Below are 23,503 nucleotides of genomic sequence, written 5' to 3'. Positions count from 1 at the left end.
AACATTCAGAGTTCCTAATCACAGTCCTACACTCTTACCTTTCCTCTTCTCTCTCTGTCTGTGCACTCTCCTCCCTCCTCTACTTCTTCGACCAACAGTAGCCCAATTTCCACCGGCGCCCTGTAGGTCAACGGTGCCGATAGCGGTCGTTGTTAACCTGGGCCTCGACCGATCCGGTATGAAATTCGTATTGACGATTTGCATGGTTAAATTTGGCAAAGTTTTACGCCGGATGCCCTTCCTGACGCAACCCTCTCTATTTATCCGGGCTTGGGACCGGCACAGAAGTCACTGGACTGTGACCCCCATGGCCAGCTTCCCCAGTGGATTAGAGCAAATCAGGTAAAGTGGTAGAAAATGCCCATTATGAAATGACATGCCCCACTGATGGGGAAACACCCACTAGTGTTCTGCACAGAGACACACCTACATGATCTTCTGATCATCAACTACAAATCACTAGTGATGGCGAAGTGAAGCTTTCTTGAAGCAGTGAAGCTTTCAACCCACTTGTATCGGAAAAAGGTTAATTACTCGAAGCTTTTAAAATCAGAGTTCGATGAGGACTTCTCGTGGTGAAAGTGCTATCACAGAATGTTCCACAACCAAACAACGTATTAATATTAGAAGCAAAAACTAATGGATTAACAAATTAAGGATTGATTAGTAAATAAATGAATGAATATATTAAATACAATAATGTATGTTCTTATTGTATTTCTATAATTTACTATTTTACTTTTAATTATGCACAATGTACTTTGTTTAAATTTAAATTTAGAGAGAGAGAGAGAGAGAGAGAGAGAGAGAGAGAGACTTTGTTACTATTTTGATAATAAAATAACAGCAGCCCTTTTAAACCACTTAATTATTTTAATAATTAAAACTGAAGCAAGTGAATAAAATTTAAAGTTTTAGGCTTTTAAAAGGCTTTAACCTTGGCTGTTGGCTACATCTTGGACAGATGACCTGGCACTGTCATGCTTTGCACAAAAATGCCTCAACCTGGATGATGTATTATTATTATTATAGGCCAACTGCTGGGAATACTCAAATACAACACACGAGGGCGCGCCGCGTGTCGCGCACAATTTTAAACCTTTGAATCAGATAACGAAGCAGTCACGTGGTTGTGTGTGAAACGAAGCTTCGGACGTCATTGGTCACGTGATTTTGCCAGAACGAATCAAGCTTCGAAACAAAGCTTCAATGAAAATCGGTTAATTTTTTTTGACACACACATCGGAGCTTCTGTATCACTGGTAACATCACTACAAATCACTGTTAGTTCAATGTCACTGTCTCCACCTATGTGTGCTGTCGACTTTCATCACAATTTCAATGCTGATACTACACACTTTAAACATTGAAATGTCAATCTCTACCAAAATGATGGTTTGGATCAAAACTCAACATTGTATCAGTGTTACCATGCTGTCTGGGTATTTTCTATATGTTCTTCCTATTCTTCTTTCGTCTGCTCCTGTTGGGGTCGCCACAGCGGATACATATTCTCCTGTCTTCTGCAGCTTCTTCCATCACACCAACCACACCTCCTCCTTGACCTTCCTATTCTCCTCTTGCCCAGTGGCTCCATCTTGATTTTTATTCCAATTTACCAATTTTTATAGCAAGTCACTCTTGTCACTCTTCTCCATGCACTCCACCTTGCTTGTAATCTTTTCTTCAATTCTCCACCACACTCCATTACTTTGGACAGTTGACCCCAAATATTTAAACTCATCCACCTTCCTCAACTCTAATCCTTGCAATCGCAATATTTCACTACCCTCCCTCTCATTCAGGTGTATGTAGTCTGTCTTGTTCCTACTTACATTAATTCCCCTTTTCTCTAGAGTATACCTCTCCACTCACCACTGTCACACTGTGAAACATATTTTAAAACACCCTCCAAATGCACAATGCAACTCTTTCTGATCTTTTCTATACTTATCGAACAACACTCATAGCGTCTGTAATGCTCACTTCATCCATACTAATCCCCTGCAGTTCCTGATTCACTATCTCCACATCATCCAACCTTTGCAGGGCATCGACTAATCCAGTATGGAATTCTGGTTTATGATCTGCATACTTGATTTGAGACAAGTTTTACCCCGGATGTGGAGAATTCCTGACACACTTCAGTGGCTTGGTTAATCTTATGTATATAACCTTTGATTCTGTACGAAATTAACTGTTATTTAACATCTACAATTAAAACACAATATACTGTCTGCTGAAATATAAAAAATAGTATTGTCTTAGTTTGCCACTCTTTTAAGAGGTTAATTGTGTATTTTTTTCTTTTTTTTCTATAAACAATTTATAAATGTTAATGTAACTGATTCCAAAGAACAAAGAAATCTTTTAGGGTGCTTTCACACCTATAGTTCAGTTCATTTGGTCTGGACCAAAAGCAAAAAATGATACATTGTATATTTTTTTAGCAGTTTTGGTTCCTTTTCACACCACACTGATCGTTCTGTTCCGCACCAGTTGAAACGAACCAAAATGCAGTCATGTGATGACATCCACATCACTCATTGGCCGCATGTCTTTGAGCGTATTTACTAAACTGCTTCTCGATTGGTCAGGATAAACGTGCGGGAAATTTCAACGAAACTCCGGAAGTAAACAAAAAGAGGGAAATACATCGCTTGTATACAGCATTCTATGCAAAGTCTTAATTTTCAGAATGAAGCGCGGACGCGGCTTGAAAATATCATTTTAATGCACTGCAAACGGCGAAGCAAGACACTTCAGGAGGCGGCGAGCATTACTTTTGCGAAACTGTGACATGCTTATCTTCCGAAAATATTGCCAACGACCCACTACGGCAGCTGGTTTAGTCCAAAATGCGCAATACTTTTTGCAGTTAGGTCTATTCGATCTCGGATCGTGTTCGCACCACAAACGAACCGACCAGAGTTCGTTTGAAAGAACTCCTCTTCAAGGTCTCGGTACGATTGCAGAGTTCGATTGCTGCATTCTCACCTGCCCAAGCGAGCAATCGAACTCTGGTACGATTCAACCGAACTAAACAAGGCAGGTGTAAAAGAACCCTTAGTTAGTAAATGTAATAAACGATTTTATTGTATAAAATTCTAATCCACAGAATGTAAAAAAAGGCACATACAGATTTGAACAGACAGGCATTTGCAGGCGTAAAATGCTTGATGATAAATGCACCTCCCGTCATTATATCATGCATAGCATTTTCACCCCTTGGCCTAAAAACAAATGTTCTTTTAAAAAAAGGCCACTGCTGTTTGTTGATGGTTGTAATAAGTAATGATTACATTAACAACACTTGCTTAAAGTGTACTAATTTCTTAGAAATTGTGAAATATTACATTAGCTGATTTTTTACTGGGGCTTTGTTAACTGTGTAATAAATTAATTCTGATAATGTGATTCAGCAAAATGGCTGAAAATGTATATATAGATTTTGTGAAATAGAAAATAAAACTTTGTAAACAGAATTCAACTCACAGGTTGAATCTAATAAGCTAAATTAAAGTGTAACAAAATGACAAATACAATCAGAAAACGCACAAGTATACAGTATCTTACAGTGCACAAATGTGTAAATGCCAAGTGTAATTAATAGTTTCAGATGATCACAACACACTTAAAAAAATAATGCAGTAATTTGTATCCATCTAGGCATAGAATAATAAATTAATATAAAATAACACAAGAAGATAGCACTATTTTTTTGCAATTCAGACCTCTAATATATGCACCTTTCAACCTGAATAAGAATACAATTAGCAGACACTTTAATAAGATACTTGCATTTATCCAATCATGTGGCTGCAGTGAAATGCATAAAACATAGATACATGGGTAGAGCTTCAGTTATTTTCACATCAACAGAATGAGTATTTCAGAACAATGGTACCAATTGTGCATATATACACATATTTGAACATTTGTATATACATGTAGCTTTTGCGTTAATTATTGTACATTAGTGTGCGCTATTGTGCATTTTAGTTTCCATTTTCTGTGCAACATCATGGAACTATATTTCAGCTATTTTAAGTCTGTTTATATGTCGAGTTGTTTGCTCATGAGTGTGAGCTATATAGTTTCTGGAGGGCTGCCCTATTTTTTTAAATTATAATCATGTTTATATTATATTTATATTATATGCCTACAAAAAAAAAACCTCACCATGACACAAAAGAAAAAAGTCCATCTAGTGATCAGCTGTCCTTGAAGATGAAAAGTATGTCCTCATCTGTTCCATAGCTCATTCTTGCCTCTTCAAAATTGCTAATGCTTGTGCAGCAGACACCTGTTCAAAAAAGTCTGTTAGTCACTGAGCCTTCCAACTGAATATTTTTATTGAAGAGATCAAAGTTTTCTTTAAATCTTTAAGAAAATATTGCTCTGTTCACAACATTAACTTAAAACAGATTGTACTAAGCATATAAAGAAATGTAAACCTGATACATAAATTACATAAAGAACTTAAGTGATAAAATAATATTAAGGTCAAGTTTTTAAAAGGAAACTTCTGATTTATCTGGTCAAATGACATTCAAATGTGTAACTTAAAAAATAAAAACCCAACTGATCAGGACTTAAAGGCTATTGTATTATGATATTCACTGACTGGGCCCTTTAATATGAACACATGTAAGGAAGGCTATTGTAATCTAAAAATAATAGGGATCTGATCCAAGTCAAAGGTACGTAATCATTAAGAATGGCAAACTTTCAGTTTGTCCAGTGTGTGAGCTGCAGCATGTTTAGTAATTCTTTGTCCGTCATTACCATTTATATTACTTGTGATAAGTATATTTTAGTTAGCTCTCTGATGGAGAAGATAAGTTTGGAGGTGCGCAGCCAGACACTAGAGAGGGATAGTGATAGTAGTGTCATTTCTGTAGGGGAAAAAAATCTGGAGGCCTTAGGCGGAGTTAGTAACTTGGTGCTCCCAAAGGTAGCGCTAAGGCTTGCCCATAGGCGCACCACTCCTCTCCACTTCACATGTCTAACAGGTTTGCATTTAAGCACCCGCTGAGAAACCTGAAAGAGCTCTGGTTATAGGAGATTCAATCTTAAGGCATGTGAAATTAGCTAGGCCTTTAGGGGCTCCAGCAGCACTGGTTAGGTGTATTCTATTAGCCAGGGAGCCGGATATATCAGGTAATCTTAGGGTCTTAGGCAAGCATAGGTACTAGAAGGTAATTTTCCACGTAGGGAGCTAACAATAAATGCCTTCGTCAGTCAGATACTACTAAGAATAATATTGTAGAAGTGTGTAAATAAGTGAAGGCGATGTCCGATGCTGTAGTATGCTCTGGCACCATCCCAATAAGGTGTGGTGATGTAGCTTACAGCAGAACTGTGGTCGCTGAACTGATGTATGTCGAGTTGGTGCTCCAAAAACGATGTGGGCTTCATAGATAATTGGAGCACTTTTGAGGGTGAAGCTGGCCTGTAAGGATAGGATGGTGTCCTAATGCCAAATGCTGTAAATGTAAAATGTAAATGTGTCCATCCCACTCTGGAAGGTGCTGCTCTTATTTTTTGCAGCACAGCACATAGTTTATACAGACAAGCAGGCTAATTCTGACTGAGCTGCATTTTATGCTAACCTTATTAGCATAAAATTAGATAGTGAATATAGGTAGGTAGCTAGGACTATTAAATATAAGATTGCTTGCATCTAACGCTCTTATGGCTAATGAAACGATTACTGATCAGAAGTTTAATGTTCTGTGCTTAACAGAAACATGGGTCAAACCAAAGGAGTTTGTCGCATTAAACGAAGCATGTCCACCCGCTACATACACCAGCTATGCCTAACAGGAAAGGGAGGATGTGTCGCAGTGATTCATGATGATAAACTCGGCATCAAGCAAGAGTCTAGATACATGTTCAACTCATTCAAAGTTCTTTATATTAACATAACATATGCAGCCACAAAAAATAAGTCTACTGAGTCTTTGTTTCTCTAATTGCTATTTACAGACCACCTGGACCATATTCTGATTTCATTTCAGAATATGGTCCAGGTGGTCTAGTTGTTTCTTTAGACAAATCAGTAATTGTTGGACACTTTAATAATCATTTTGATAAGTTAGAAAATCCTCTAAGAACAGCAGTGTCTTAGATTCAGTAGGAATTAACCAGAATGTAAAAGGAGTAGTGGGACGCTTTACATCCCAGGAAGCCCTCATGTCTGTGCCACCTTCTGGCTCTAGCCTTTTAGTTATGCTGTCATAGCTAGTCTTGCCGGAGTTCCTGTCTGAACTTTGCACATAATTTACATTGTCCCTCACCTGATTACAATCATACTTAATTTTTCTTTTCTCTCTCTGCCACTCCTGAGACAATGGGAATTGTTAAATGCGCTATAAAAATGAATTGATTTTGAATTTAAAAATCTACAACCATGGTGAGCAAAAAATTAATATATCACAGAATACATCTTGAATCTTGAGTTTGCTGGGATACAAAAGCAAAAGAAAACATATTCCTGTCAGCAAGTATGAAAGAAATGAGGCTGCAGTGGGCCAGTGAGGCTGCAACTGTCCAGTTTTGATTAACTTGACATGTATTGCCATGATTCTGTGAACTGCATTGCTGCCACATAATTGGCTGAATGGATTGTTGCATAAATGAACACTGTACAGGTATTCCCAAGGAGTGTAGGACTGTCTGAAGGAGAAAACAATCTGACAAAAAACACTGCAGAAAGTGTTTTTGGTTATGGGCAGCATTGATTGTGTTAAACTTATTCAAATTCCCAAGGTTTATTTGCTGCAGAAATGCAATGCATTCTATTTTGGCCAATTAGCAATGAAAGAAAATAAAAGCTGATGTGCTACACAAATGTTGTAAACTATTTATTTAAATAATTACTAGACCTTTGTGGACTTGGCCAAGATGTGATTAACTTCTATAATTATATATTTGACCAGTGAATGAAGTGTTTCCGGATTATGTTTCTAGCTTTACACAACCTCTCGGCAATTTTGACTTCATTAAGAATAATATGAAACTAAACCAAACAGTAACTTAATAAACTTAATTATTTTTTACATTTCAAACTTGGCAAATAGACTAATAGGTTTGAACGTACCCACATAAAATTTTTTATAAATAACTACGATCCACAAACAATGAGTCACTAGACTATTCTAATGAACGTTTTAACAGAAATAAACCATTAGCCATACTATTGGATGCATGTGCAGTACTTACGGTCAGAATAAGCAGGATTGTTATAGAAAATGCACCCAGCAGTACGATTAAATCCACACACAACCACAAAGTGGCCTTGGTAATCAGGTGTACTGCAGAAACACTTCTGATTCACAGGTAGAAAGCAGCAGTACTTGACTGAAGTGGAGCAGAGTTCGCACATTAACACTACAGCATTTACCAGCACAATGGCCACATGTCCATGGTTCAGATGAGACTGGATCTCCTGAACAGGCACAGAGCTACGCACAAAAAAAAACTTGGTTAGAGTAATGGGACAGTAATTTTTAATCACGTATTTTCAGTGAAACATTTTCCACATTTGTCTAGATTTTCTATAGATTAATTTGATGGGTTTAACAATACTTCATTAACTATTTAGGAATTATGGCTGTTTTTTATTGTCCAACCATATTTACAGACCCAAAAGTAATTGGGCAATTGACTCATATGCTGTTTCATTGGTCTTTTCTGTGTAAGTTCATGCCTAATTAAGAAAGCAAAAGGTCTGGAATTCATTCTAAGTGTTGAGAACAAAATGATTTTAATAATCAGTGGATTAGTTGGCAGATCGTGTCCCAGGGGATCTCCTCCCATACGTGGATCAGGGAATCAATGAGCTCGGGACAGTCTGTCTTGCTACTTCTTGGCTTCAGATGCTCTAATACATAACTCCCAGAGGTTATCAACTGGATTCAGTTTTGAGGAACATGTGGGCCAGCAGTGTTGTATAAAGTACTAGAAAGCAATACTTGAGTAAAAGTACAAGTATCGTACTAGAAAAAGACTTTGGTAGAAGTGCAAGTTACCTTTTAGAATATTACTCAAGTAAAAGTCTTAAAGTATCTGATATATACTGTACTTAAGAATCAAAAGTAATTTTCTGATATTTAATGTACTTAAGTATTTGAAGTAAAAGTAAAAGGTAAAATTTCAGTGATTTTCGATAAGCATAAGAAGCACTTCATCTGGTAGGAAGAATCTTTCATTCCAATGTACAGAAACATTTCTTGCAAATGGGGTGGCCTGGGGATGGCCAAGGCAACTTTAGGGTCCACGGACTATGACACAAATTACCCTAACAAGGAGCATGGATGAATCCCATAATTGCTCATTAGAGATAGAATATATCTCTTCTAATCTATTTTATAATTTATAATATATTATGTTATAACTTTATCTTGTGCATGTCACACATAAATCAACACCTAATTACATTTTTATGTAAAGCCTAAACAGATGCAACCATCTATAACAAGCTAAACTTAAATTCTGAACTGGACATGTGACTGACTGACTGCCTGGTGGGTTCTCAAACCTGTTGGTGGTTCTTGTGAAGTCTGACTACTAGCATCAGGATGGAAGCTGCTCTGGGGTACTGTGCTGATGCAGGAGCCGGGGGCTGGGCTGGGGTCTGTTTGCACCTGATCTGTATGTGTTTGCTTCTTTAAAAAGAAGTCTGATATCTCTGCTTTCTTTTCATTTTTTATTGACCCCATGTAAAAATATGACACATGGATATAATACATTTAAGCATCAAATACAGATTTTTTTTATTCAAACTCAACTTTAACTACAAATCCCACTAAAATAATTGCTCTTTAAAATCAACTGTCAGCATAAATGACTACTTTAAATCACCTTTATGATAGCTAACAGGCTGTCTGCAATTGCAGTAATCTTTTGAGTAACGATACATAGTTTAATGACAACATTAAACGCTGACAGCTGTAAAACTAGTTACCTCATATTAGTAAACAGTTAAAGACTTACACACAGACACTGCACTGTATACTGTACGTGTATAACTATCAAAAATGTCAACCTAATGTATATTATGGCTAAACTTGGGAACGAACGATCTCTCTTGTCTAATTAATCTGTTAATAGCATCTAACGTCAATTTATATATATATATATATTTTATTTTTAATATTTTTCTGGAAAACTAAATCCTGAAGTTTAATCTCAAAATTTACCGAAATTTGATGTTTTAGTATTAGTCTGTTTTAGTATTCTCTAGCTCTCAACTCTTTCTTGTTATTGATTGATGGATTTGAAATATTGAGCGGCGCCGAGACCAAACGTCAAACGAAGACTTCTTTTGATGGGTGAAATGAGATGTCAATCAGCACCAAACTTCCAATGCTATAAAATAAAAATTCGGGGTGGCACCTGGGGTGGCCAATCAGATGTCAGGGGTGTTCAGTGCCACCCCGGACACTCCTCTGGCTCCGCCACTGCTTCTTTGGCAACATTACGCTGAAATAGAGCGTGCGGAGCTGCGTAATGCAATCTAGGAGCAGTGATTCACCAAACCTCCCTTATTGCAGTCGCACACATTTCTTCTGATTTTATTTTGCAGTAACGAGTAACAAAGATGCTTAGTGGAAATATAGCAGAGTAGAAGTATACATTTTATCTAGGAAATGTAGTGGATTAAAAGTGGACATAAATTTAGATAGCAAAGTAAAGTACAGATACGTGAAATTTCTACTTAAGTACGGTAACGAAGTATTTGTACTCCGTTACATTACAACACTGTGGGCCAGTGAATGGCATCAATGTCTTCATCATCCAAAAACTTCCTACACTCTGGCCACATGAGGTCAGGCACTATCATGCACCAGGAGAAACCCAGGGCTCACTGCACCAAAGTAAAGTCTGACAATAGCTCAAATGATTTTATTCTGGTACTTATCATCAGTAAAGGCAGCTTGTATAAAGCTTGGCGGTCTGTGCAACCCTCCATGGATATTCCTTCCCTCGCAAAAAGGAGTAGATACCCATCCTGCTGCTGGGTTGCTACAAATATTGACAAGGACCCCTACTAAAACACAAAACTAGAGATAAATCAGTCAGGATTTTTTTTTACAACCACACAGGTCGATAGGCCCAAGCCTGCAACTTTCTGGTGGTCTCCCACACCAAGGCTAACCTCCGAATGCACCTGGCCCCTCACACCTGTGGGATTGTGAATGTACAAGCCGAATTAAAGAACACCACTCCAGGAGCAAAGCTCTGCACGGGAATTATTTTGCCACATGAGCCATAAAACCACAGACCCTCACTTACAGACACTGTGTAGCCTGTAAATTACTGCTATTTTTTTTTTTTTACAAATTCATACATTCTACAGAATTCAACTTAATACATCAGGACTATGACTCTAAGGCAATCACGAACTACAGGACAGCTTCACCTGCCTGTGATAGTGATGCTTCCCTACCAGAGGTGTTGAATGACTTCTACGCTTGGTTTGAGGTGCAGGACAACATAGCAGCAAGGAAGACCATCCCTACCACCAATGATAAGATACACTGTCTGTCGATGGCTGACGTGAGGAGAACTCCACGCAGAGTTAACCCACAGAAGACTGCTGGACCAGACAACATTCCAGGCAGGGTGCTCAGGGAATACGCAGAACAGCTAGCAGATGTCTTCACTGACATCTTCAGCATTTCCCTGAGCAGCACTGTTGTTCCTATTTGCCTCAAGACAACCACCATCGTCCCCGTCCCAAAGAAGTCTACAGTGTCCTGCCTGATTGACTATCGTCCCGTCTCACTAACAACAATTGTAATGATGTGCTTTGAGAAGCTTGTCATGAGGCACATCATGGCCCAGTTACCACCCTCACTGGACCCCCCCACAGTTCACGTATCTTCCAAACCGCTCCATGGATGATGCCATTGCCAGGGCCTTTATTTAGCCCTCACCCACCTGGACAATAAAGACACATCTGTATGATTGCTGTTCATAGACTTTATTTCAGTATTCAACACAATCATCCCTCAGCACCTGACTGGGAAGCTGAGCCTGCTGGGACTGAACACCTCACCCTGCAACTGGATCCTGGACTTCCTGACTTGGAGACCTCAGTCAGTCTGGATCGGGAGCAGCATCTCCAGCATCACCACACTGAGTACTGGAGCCCCTCAGGGCTGTGTGCTCAGTCCACCGCTGTTCACCTTGCTGACTCACGACTGTGCAGCAACGCACATATAGAACCATATCAACAAGATCCCCAATGACACAACCGTGGTGAGTCTCATCAGCAGGAATGACGAGTCAGCATGCAGAGAGAAGGTGCAACATCTAACTGTCTGGTGTAGAACCAACAACCTGTCTCAGAATGTTGATGAAATTAAAAGAGATGGTTGTTGACATCAGGAGAACACAGTGCACCCACTCTACACTGAACATCGATGGATCACCTGTAGAGATCATCAAGAGCACCAAATTTCTTGTTGTTCATCTAGCGAAAAACTTGACCTGGTCACTCAACACTAGCTCCATCAGCAAGAAAGCCCAGCAGTGTCTCTACTTCTTACAAAGACTGAGAAAAGCCCATCTCCCTCGCCCATCCTGACTACGTTCTAAAGAGGGACCATTGAGAGCATTCTGAGCAGCTGCATCAGTGTCTGGTTTGGGAACTGCACCGTCCCTGCAGCGGATACTGAGGACAGCTGAGAAGATCATTAGAGTCTCTCTTACCTCTATCGTGGTCATTTACACAACCCGCTGGCCAACAGCATTGTGGATGACCCCACACACCCCTCACACACACTCTTCACCCTCCTGCCATCTTGAAAAAGGTAGCATTCGTGCGATCACGACCAGACTGTGCTATAATACTAATGTGTTCATTCCAGTATTTCTGCACATGTCACATTAATTAAACATTAATATTTATACTGGTTGGTACAGTTTTGTGTATTGTCTTGTATTTTTTTGTTTTGACTGTCTTTTTGTCTTGTCTTTCACTGTTTGCACCAGGTTGCACAGATGCACTTTATGTGGCTAGGACTACTTGCTAAGTCCTTAGCTCTGTCTTTGTTTTATGTAGCACCATGGAACTGGAGAAACATTGTCTCATTTCACTGTATACTGCAACAGCTATATATGGATGAAATGACAATAAAAGCTTCTTAACTTGAATTGACTTTGTAAATTATGTATTACGGTTTGTAAAACCTGTGCATTATTAATATACTTACAGTATATGCATACTATAAATGCCAGTTCATTATTAGGCTTTAATAATTCAACATATAATATATAATACAATAATTTAACATGTAATATGATGCATAACAAGTATGCTTATAACAGCAAGTATAAAACGTTTGGTATGTGTGATCGTCAAATAATTTCCCAAACCTTGGCAGTTTCTTGGCAGATTCTTGAGAATAATTTTGAGGAATCAGTCACAAAGTTGAAGTTACGCTGGGGCTGGATATTTCAACAAGACAACGACCCAAAACACTGCTCAAAATCTACACGGGCATTTATGCAGAGGAACAAGTACAATGTTCTGGAATGGCAACTGTTGTGACTGACACACTTCCTGGCACCTGTTGGTGGCGCTATGTCCGAGATTCACAATAGGCACATCGATGCGATCGGAATCCTTGGCCGATCGCATCGGGCAATTATGTACGCACATGTACGAGAGTTGGTACGCATATAGATCTCATCGACCCGAACAACTTTCGCGCTCTAAACTATGAGCTCTGCCCAACAGGAAGTCGGCCATTTTGGATTATTTCAATAATTGCATGCGGTGAACTTTTAAGTAGTCCTCCTAGGGAATTCATGCGATTGACATCAAACGTGGTGAACATGATGCCGAGACATTGCACTTGCTTAATTCCGAAGGGATTTTTGATATCTCGATCGTTGTTGCCATGGTGAGGCGACAAACTTATGGTGAATTCAGAGAAACAGGAAATATCTAATATCTAAAGCAAAAAATGTCTTATTGTGATGACACGCAGTGTGTATGTTCAGCCAAGGATTCCGATCGCATCGATGTGCCTATTGTGAATATTGGACATAGCTCCACCAACAGGTGCCAAGAAGTGGTAAGTCACAACAGTTGCATGTGGTGAACTTTTAAATACTCCTCCTAGGACATTCATGCGAATGACACCAAAAGTGGTCAGCATGATGCTGAGACGTTGCAGATGATAAATTACGAAGGGATTTTTGATATCTCGAACGGTGCTGCCATGGCGAGGTGACTAATTTATGGTGCATTCAGAGAAACAGGAAGTGTCTTCTATCTAAGGCAAAAAATGTCTTATTGTGATGACACGCGCGGTGTATGTTCGGCCAAGGATTCCGATCGCATCGATATGCTTATTGTGAGTCCCGGGTATAGCGCCACCAACAGGTCCCAGGTTCATGCAATTGAGACCAGACTTGGCCACCATGACTCAGAGATATTAGAGATGTGAAATTGCGAACGGATTTTTTGACATCAAACGTGGTGAACATGATGTCGAGACATTGTACTTGCTAAATTCCGAAGGGATTTTTGATATCTCAAACGGTGCTGCCACGGCCAGGCGACGAAGTTATGGCGAATTCATATGCCTATTGTGAATCTCGGACATAGCGCCATTATTTCAGGCATATTTAAGGCTTTTGGCGTGCTTAGATTAACTTGAAATTTGACACAAACTTCACTTTGTCAGCTGTTAAGTGTGGACAAAAAGGTCAGACAAAGGTGTGTCTCTTAAGTGGCTCAGTAACGCCCCCGTTTGGGGTTTCATTTACCTTCAGTCCCCAAATGGGTCAGTAACAACATAAAATAGTCCAATGATATTTACCCAATTCATGCACTTGCCCACCATGCATTGTTTTCTGGGAGGCACCGAATAGCAATAAAAAAAAACGTGCGAGGGTCCGCCATCGCTGCTTGCAGCTATATTTTTAAGTTCCTTTTTGAAGTGGATCTTTTTCAAAACCAACAACAAAACAACCAAAAATAATAATTTCATTCAATGAAAATCCAACTTTTTGTCTATTAACAGTTCATGCCTTAGAGTAGAAAAAGTGCATAAAGAAAACTAATATTCAGACTCAGTTTGCTACACTCTGATTTACTCTGCACATTGATCTAAGCCAGATACCTGGCATCTTTTCTTAGCTGCAAGTTCATCAATGTCTGGGGTCAGGCTCTGAGCTGAGGAAATTCTCAGGATGGATTGAAGGTGTTCATCACTTGCTAACATAGATATGTGCTGTCGAACCTAGAGAGCATTTGAGCAGCTTGGGTATGTAATTGGGGCATTGTTTCTGGGAGGAAACATGGAAACTGTGCAGCAACAACAGACTTATCATACTTTGATTTGAGTGTGTCACTACACTGGGGTTCAATTAGCTCCATATGGAGGTTGGTTGGTGCGCTTTCCATGTCGAATTGCCAGGTCCTCATACTTCTCATAAATGTTTCGTTTCATATTGTCTTCTTATGTTAAATTCTTTCGTTACAGACACATTAGCTCAGCACACAAGACAAACAGGTATGTCCTTTATATTCATGAACAGATAATCAGCCTCCCACCTGTCTTGAAAGCTCCTATTGTCCATCTTTCGTTTGGCCATTTTTGTGGAGGGTGGAATTAACTTGCCCGATGTGACTGTAGCATGGTTGTTAATGACTGTCAAGAGACAATGAGGGGCGCTTGCTGTTCGTGACTACATGTCAATACAGTGGCAAGCCATTCTGGGATTTGTAGTATTAGCTGAGCATGTGGCTAGCAAGCTGTAATGCACATTTGATATGATCTCGGGGGCCAAATATAATTACACCGCTGGCCAAAGTTTGACATATGGTCTAGAGGCTGTTACTTCTGCTAAAAGAGGCTCTACTAAATATTGATGTGATTTTTCTGTCGAGGTGACCAAATTTATGCACCTGTCTAATTTTGTTTTGATGCATATTGCGCATTTTCTGTTAATCCAATAAACCTCATTTCACTGCTGAAATATTACTGTGTCCTTCAGTTATTTGATAGATCAAAATGAAATTGCTGATCCAAACACCCAAATATTTATAAATGAAAATCATGGAAATTGTCAGGGATTCCTAAACTTTTGCATATGACTGTACTGTAAAATTGACAGAACATAAGAGAGCTTGTAGACCAATTCACAGATGTGTTATGGACAACAGTGTAGCATCTTGTACCAGTCATTTTAGATTTCATGTCCCAGGCACCCTAAATTTCAACATCTAACACAATGAGACATTCCTTTTACTAATAAAACCCAAGATAAGGTACTCTAAGGTTCTCATTCTTATAACCCTTTTTGTAATGTGTCCTTCTTTTAAGGCTTGCCTGACTGAAAATTATTTGCTCCTTAATTTCCTGACAAGGGTGTATTTTATTCATGTGTCAGAAAACAACATTGTATTTTAAAATCCGTTATACTCTATCATCATATCTTACTGATCATGGCATGTTAATGTATACCTGTTCTAATGCCGTATGCCCCTTTAAGGTCTGATGTCAGAATGTATACGAAGCTATCGTTTTCTTTTTACTTCCCTAATGAAAGTGCATCTTGTTTATGTTTCATTTTTGTTTCTTTGCCTTTATCTTTGCCTTGATTAATGATCTATGTATGTAATGTACCGCTGCCTTCATACCGTCATTACCCTTCATGTTTAGTATCCAAATGACCACAAAATTATCGGTTACTCATTTTTCAAGCACTGGTGTATTTTATTTGAGCACGAAAGGCGCCATACCATCTTAATACACCCTGGATCAAACTTTAAAGTCATCTAAAAGTTTGAGCCATACCATCTTAATACACCCTGGATCAAACTTTAAAGTCATCTAAAAGTTTGATAGCTAAATCACGCCCACAGACACCTGAAACAAAGGGAGTTTTTCCCTTCAAAATCCTGACCGAAGTATTGGTCATCTTCCCAAAGATGGGTGGAGTTCGCGACCTTTAAATTGTCAGAAGCACCACTAATCCGTGGTCAGACTTCAGGAACAGCTTCAAGACGCCTCCATCTTCCTTCAAAGAAGTTCCAGCAAGCTTCACTTCCAAGAACGACAACTTCAGGAGAACTTGGAAGAACGTCTGACCCCACCCTAACTGACTTTTCAGAGATTTCTCTGTTGCATCCGGACTCTTGTGCAGTAAGCCAATGCAAGTAACCGTTTCTTTACCAACCAATTTAGATGCGTAATTTTAAGTAGTAATCTTTCATTGTATCTTAAGGTGAATTTAAGTTTCTGTGACGATTTCCCAGTTAGGGTGTGATTAATGTTTGAGTCTAAGCTTGCCATTTCCTTTCCTTCCTTTCTCTAGTTTCTTCTTTCCAGTCTCTTCCTCCCTTTCCCCAATTTTAATTTCTTTTGTTTTATTTTATTTTTCATTTTCGTTTTCCCCATTTCTTTTGTTTGTTTGTGTAGTTAGTTTTATGTTGTGTTGGTCTCATTCATTAAATGTCATAATTTTGAGCCACAGGTGATTTTAAGGTACCTGCAACATCGGGTCTGAACTACATGCTCTATTGAGTTAATTTAATTTAAATTACGGTATACAGTAAAAGGAAAGCGAATCTTTCTTGGCCGGAAAGATACCGCCTTCATAGAATTAATAAAGGTACGCGGCCTGTTCGCCGGACGAACAGACCAAATAAGCGTAACCTTAATTCCAGTACCGTTAATTTCAACTTAGGTTAAAATATTTAGAAGCCACTATAACACGTTATAGTTACTTATAAATATTTACCTTGCTTCGTGAGCCAAAATCGCTACAACAGCAAGAATGACACACCTGGACCTGGTTGTACCAAAACTGAAATCTCAGACTGTGTAATGACTTCTAGGGGTCAAAGGCTTAAACATTTTACAGCTACCCCATCCTCTGCTTTATCTCTAACCTGGACCTCATTACCTGCTGCTAGATTCTAATTCATATATCCACTGTCTTCTAGCACATCACAGCTTCACAGCTCGAGTAGAAAAAATGACATTATCTGATAAAAATTAGACACCTACAAAAGTACACATCTTAGCTTAACAACACTAACAATGCTGGTCAGAGGGATTTGTCAGAGAGACAGACTCTGGGTGATCAGACCTTTCTCCTTACATGCACCAAATATACATTATTCAATTACAGAATTAACAATTAATTTATAGAGTTACATTTACACTATTCAAATGAGGTACTAAATTGCTCAATCCAAAATTTGCTCTTCATTGATGAATTCACTGCTGGTGATACTGAGTCTTAACAGCAAAATCACTGTACAATCCCATGGACAATGACTAAAACAGTCAACCCTTAAAAGTTTCTTCTAAAGAGCAAACATTTCTGATCAGCCTAAACAAGAAAACAGAGAACATAAATGTCTCCCATTTGAGAATGTTGCAAGGTAATATTTTTCATGCTTTATTTTTTGCGCAAGTGTCTATGTAAATTCTGTGTAAGAAACAACCATGCCACGGTCAAATAAATTTTTTCAGCAACTCATGATTGATATTAAAATAAAACACCAGTTAATCTGTATTTATATGATTTTATGCAATGTGCTACTTCCACAATTGCCTGATAGGTTAACTGCATGAATAAGGTGGAAGGTGAGTGGATATAGTTTACATTGACCCACGTCAAGATGGCGCTGCAGATGGCAGCCTCAGCACGACTCTCTCCACTACTTTCTTTCTTTTTGTTTACTTTCCCTACCGTGATAACTTACACTAGAGAAGAACTGCTTGACATCGGGCAGTTTACTCCAGACAACTTTTCACCAGTTTTCACAAACCCGGACAGTTTTTTGGAAATCTTAGTTGGAGGAGCAGCTGCGCTCTATGGTGTATGGAGGAGACGCTGGCGAGGGAAGCGCACCGGTGCGCTAGTGAAGCTGCGACAGAGGGGATTTAGAACTGCGCTCCCAGCTACCTGGCAAACCTCCACTCAATGACGAACAAAATGGACAAACTGTTTCTTCTCAACGTAACAAACAAGAACTTTTCACGCTCCGCTGCTGTCTGTTTTACTGAAACAGCGCAGTCATTAAATCCCGGACACAGGATTACTTCTCTCGGGCTTACACTTACACCGCGCGGATCACGTAACCGAGCTATCTGGTAAAATGAAAGGTGGCGGAATCTGCTTCTACATTAACAAATGTTGGTGCAATGTCACAGTGCTGAATAAATTCTGCAGCCCAAACCTGGAATTACCTGGAAACCCTTCTATTCTGACCGGAGTTTACATCCCACCGCAGGCCAACATGAGTGATGCACTGCAAAACCTGGCAAACCAAATATCTGGCTTGGAGCAAAATAATCCGGATTCTCTTTTTATTATCCTTGGAGACTTTAACAGGGCAAAACTAACACTTGAAATTCCAGAACACGGACAGCAATCAAGTTGCACTCACAATTTGTGAAGAGAATGTGAATCGGCTCTTTCAGAGACAGAAGACAAGGAAAGCTCCTGGCCCAGACGGGGTCTCTACCTCCTGTCTCAAAGCATGTGCGGATCAACTGGCTCCCATCTTCATCCATATCTTCAACAGATCACTGGAGCTGTGTGAATTCCCCTCCTGCTTTAAACTCTGCACAATCATCCCGATCCCCAAGAAACCCTACATCACTGGACTGAATGACTACAGGCCTGTCACTCTGACATCTGTTGTGATGAAGACCTTTGAACAGCTGTTATTGGCCGACCTAAAGACTGAAACAGAACAGATGCAGATCCCCTACAGTTTGCCTACCATGCAAACAGATCAGTGGATGATGCAGTCACCATTGGACTGCACTACATTCTGAAACACCTGGACTGCCCAGGGACATACGCCCGGATTCTCTTTGTCGACTTCAGTCGACAATTCCTTTAATACTAAAATTCCGGAAATTCTCCACTCCAAACTCCTAAGGCTCACTATACCCCCTTCCATCTGTCAGTGGATCATCAGCTTCCTGACAAGCAGGAAACAACAGGTGAGACTGGGAGGTGTCACCTCCAGCATTCGGACAATCAGCACTGGCGCTCCACGTGAATGTGTCCTCTCCCCACTGCTATTCTCCCTCTACACTAATGACTGCACTTCAAGTGACCAAATTGTTAAACTTCTGAAAATGGCAGATATACTACGCTCATCTGTCTCATTCAAGATGGCGATGAGTCTGCATACCGGCAGAAGGTGAAGCAGCTGGTGCTATGGTGCAGTCAAAACAGTCTAGAGCTAAACACCCTCATAACTGTGGAAGTGATGGTGGACTTTAGGAAAGACCCCTGAACAATACTCCCCCACACGATTTCAAACAGCCCGCTGTCATCTGTGGAGGCCTTAAAGTTTCTGGCCACTACTATTTCCCAAGACCTGAAATGGTAGTGCAACAAAAACTCCATCATCAAAAAAGCCCAGCAGAGGATGTACTTTCTATGCCAACTAAGGAAATATGGTCTGCCACGGGAGCAGTTGATGCTGTTCTACAGTGCAGTCATTGAATCTGTCCTGTGCACATCCATCATCATCAAGTTTGGTTGTATCAACAAAAAAGGACAGGAACAGACTGCAACGCACAGTAAAAACAGCGGAAAAAATAATTGGCGCACCCCTGCCCACTCCACAGGACTTGTGCGACACAAGAACCAGAAACCGGGCAGGAAAATTCAGCACTGACCTTTTGCACCCTGGACGCAACCTCTTTCAGCTCCTCCCTTCTGGCAGGTGCTACAGAACTTTGCTTACTTAAACTGACAGACACAGAAACAATTTTTTTCCCCAGGCAATCACCCTGATCAACAACTCACCATAACTATATCCACTGCTTCATATCTATAAGTACTGCATCAAATCATCTGTATATATTACACACACTACTGCTGCTATATATTGTACAAAAAGCATAATATTGCACAATATTCTATATTCATATTTAATACTCATTTTGTCTATATTGTATCTCATCATCTGCATTGTCTTGTCTGCATAGTATAGTGTTATTTATGTCTGTACTTTTGAGAGTCACAAACAGCTGGAACCAAATTCCTTGTGGGTGTCAACACACTTGGCCAATAAACCTGATTCTGATATACACAACAGAAAAACAGTTACTAAATTTCTACTTCCTTTTGTTGTGGACCACAAGGACAGTTTCCTTCAGCGGTAGTGGAGAATTCCAAATGCTCATTTGCTAAGTATGAGTATCCAATCTAAGTATGCCAATCACATTGTGACACTGACCTAATATCCAAACTAAGTATGCCAATCACATTGTGACACTGACCTAATATGGGCAGCCTATGACCATTCTATATCATGTCTCTGCCACAAAGAGATAAGTTTATTAAGTTTAAATGACTTCTTATTACAACTGCCCCTGCCATGCAAGGTGATTTGGAGCCCCTGTAATGCTATGCAGATCCAATAGCATCTTGAGGTATTGACCACTTGCCATGCATATATTCTCGATTCAAAGACTAAACCATCTGAATTACTAAATTATTATTTATATAAAATTTTGGCCTCATATTGCAAAAATTTATGCTGGATGAGGCACAAAAAACAAGTTTATATCAGTTTATGATATAGTTAATTTTATCAAGTTTATTATATCAAGTTTACTCAATAATACATTATGGTCCTTATTATGACAACTGTCTTCAGACAAGTGCTGCAATATTGTCAGTAGTTAGATACTAGCATGGACGTGTGGAGTTTGATATTAACCAGCAAAAGGGCATTAAATCAATTCTGTTTCATGAGCTGACAACATATTTGGCCACAACAGTCACATTACAGATGCCTGTAGAAATATCTAAAGATCTTAATCTGTTAACAAAAAAGGAACACTTTGTGCACGTTGCGCTTGCTGTCCAACTTCAGAGTTTACTTTATGTTTCTTCAAAGCATCAATAACTTGAGCTACTGTAAACCTCAGTAATATATGGTATCAGCAGTTTATGACTGCTGTCAAATTTTGAGGTGCACTATAAAGCACATTATAAATTTCATAAACTGCACTAATTCCAAAGTACACAATCCATAGTTATAAGATTAATTGAAAATTATCTGGTCACTTGTGTCATTCAAGTCATTGTGAATAGCCATAGGACAATTGTGACATACCAGGAACCTTAACTGGCTACCCATGTGGAGCCAAATTCACAAGGTGATGACTAGAAATTGGTACTCCAGAAAAACACACTTGAGCAATTAAGAAGCACAATTAACCTTCCATTTTCCAGATACTCTGGGAATTCTGATTTATGTACTAGGGCCTATAATTAAAATGGTACAATCATACAACATATTTACATATTGCATATATACTGAAAAACAAGTTTATTACCATTTCTTTACCATTATGCCTCTGCTCTCTGCTTTCAGAAAGAGTTCATTTACTCGGTCCTCTTCTGAATCAAAATGCTTTTTGTAGAATGACTACAACAGGAAGAAAAAAATGTTTGGTTAAGCTTTGGTCACACTGTACAATTCTAAAAGCTTTTGCCATGATGTTAAATGGTGCATTCACACTGTATATCTATAGAAAATCAAAACAAAATGCTCTTTCTTGAGAACACATTGGCCATATCAACCTGTCATTTCCAAACCCATTCACAATCTATGCAAGTCTATGCAAAATCTACAATGCCGATTGTAATCAAAACTAGGTTTGGATTTTATCTTGCACTCATACTGCATAAAAATATGTTGACCAATCTAATTAAAAACTATGTCTCATGCAATATAACCAAATCAATCATTTGCTTTTACATAAAATTATCTTTTATACACATTTGTCACACAAAGTTTGGTATACCTGGTTTTTAAACCCCTTGTCTACCCCTAATGTCTGTGTGCAGAAACAGTGTTTTACGCCTAGCTGGCCCATGAGATAAGCAAGGTCAATGGTCCACACACTTTCTGTCAATTTCAGTTCACAGCAGGCTCTCCGAAACTCATCTTCACTCACTGGATGTAGATATCTGGGAAATTTGAGAAATATTCTGAGTGAAGAACAATGAGCCATATTCAGTGCACGTCTGATCAACCAAGATGATTTGAAATAGAATGAAATAGCACTTACTTTAATACCATTTTAGAACACGCTAAACCGCAGTCCCAGTGGTACAACTGGCGGATAATTGGTACATTTAACATAACGACGTCTGTCGGGTGGAGGGACAAGTCATTTGACATTTTACCTTAACAAAAAGCAGACCAGTAAAATTATACATGGCTGAGTAAAAATTCATTGATATAAATGGCTCCCTCATAAGGAGGTCTAACTGTATATGTACTCAAGATATTTAAGATAACCTACCCGATATTACGATAATATATCTAGTCCAATCGATTGTTTACAGTTTATATAAGCTCACCATCGTAAATAATCTTCAACAGCATTAGCCAGTTAGCTACCAGTACAGTAGTTTAACGGATGATCGTTTCAGAGACAAATGCTATGAACAAAATTTTTTTGATGATAAACGAGCGGATTAATTCAGACGTAAAGTATGTAGTCCATACTTTCCAATGTAGAGGCATTGACGGTAAACTCGCGGAAATTTGTGGGTTCTCTACTTACGAGTAATGCTAACACTAACTCTCATTCATCCAACTAGGAAGTGGGAATTCGGCACGTGGACATGTCATTTCCGACCTTGGTCAAGTTGAGCTACCAAAGATATATACACTAGATGTCGCCTTGTATACGGCAGTACATTTTAACGAATGCGTCAACTGAGCAGCCATCTTGGTACAGGGGACCCCTTCCTCTAAATGCATCAGCGTCAATGTAGGCAAAGAAATAAAATCACCATAAATCGTCATGAATGCGATTTTCTAGTTTTTTTTGGTTCGTTCCAAAGGTCAGACATGTATTTATTATTGAGTCCAGAGAAAATGTAAGGTTTTGATATGAAGATAATCTACTTTTTCACAATATAATGCATAATGCTAGTAGGTGTAAGTTTATTACTTACATTCTTCCACTTGAGTAAACTTCATATGAACAATCACTACTTACCTTATAGCCTACTGCATGCAACACTGCTACAATGGTGTGAGTATACATGTTAATTTAAATTTGCTGGTTGAAGCAAATCACAAATGAGAGAAACATAATTAGAAAGTTAGATAGTTGAGGTGCCAAAGACTGTTCAATCTTTAATTTATTCCTTTCCCGCAATACTTTTGCCACATTAAATAAGTATAGTCACATAAACAAACAAACAAACAAAAAAAAACAAAGTTTGACTTTGAGGCTGAACTTGTGTGTTACACTGCCAACCTAACTGGTGACATCCTTCCAGGACTGTCAGCTGAGTTAAACATTTAAAAAAAAGTGTTTAGTGTCCCTGCAACTTGTCCATGACTGACGTCTCTGTTTATCACATGGGAATCTACAAACAGATTCAGATTATTTTATTTAATGCTATGTCCACAATCAAAAGCTATTTTCATGGCAAAAATTAAATTACAAAAACAAGTATC

General features: G+C 39.0%; 1 protein-coding gene across 11 annotated transcripts; it reads right to left on the bottom strand.

Annotated features, from left to right (window-relative positions):
- Positions 1–3,078: 3,078 nt before the first annotated feature.
- gucd1 (guanylyl cyclase domain containing 1) lies at positions 3,079–22,652 on the bottom strand. Of its 11 annotated transcripts, none has more exons than XM_047800004.1 (6): positions 22,390–22,652; positions 22,095–22,212; positions 21,828–22,014; positions 21,357–21,448; positions 7,228–7,469; positions 3,079–4,306 (listed from the first exon to the last, which is right to left on the bottom strand). In XM_047800004.1, the coding sequence occupies exons 1-6, from the start codon at positions 22,412–22,414 to the stop codon at positions 4,215–4,217; spliced, it is 756 nt and encodes a 251-aa protein (XP_047655960.1). In that variant the 5' UTR covers positions 22,415–22,652; the 3' UTR covers positions 3,079–4,214. The 11 variants fall into 11 exon arrangements, with proteins under 11 accessions (XP_047655960.1, XP_047655963.1, XP_047655967.1 ...); XM_047800007.1 differs by having other exon boundaries at positions 22,095–22,176; XM_047800011.1 differs by having other exon boundaries at positions 22,095–22,176; positions 22,332–22,651.
- Between the last annotated feature and the right edge of the window lie 851 nt (positions 22,653–23,503).

This window comes from Tachysurus fulvidraco, chromosome 14 (genome assembly GCF_022655615.1).
Source record: "Tachysurus fulvidraco isolate hzauxx_2018 chromosome 14, HZAU_PFXX_2.0, whole genome shotgun sequence".
NCBI lineage: Eukaryota > Metazoa > Chordata > Actinopteri > Siluriformes > Bagridae > Tachysurus > Tachysurus fulvidraco.
Note: the sequence above shows the minus strand (reverse complement) of the source record. Positions and strands in the feature narration are given on the sequence as shown.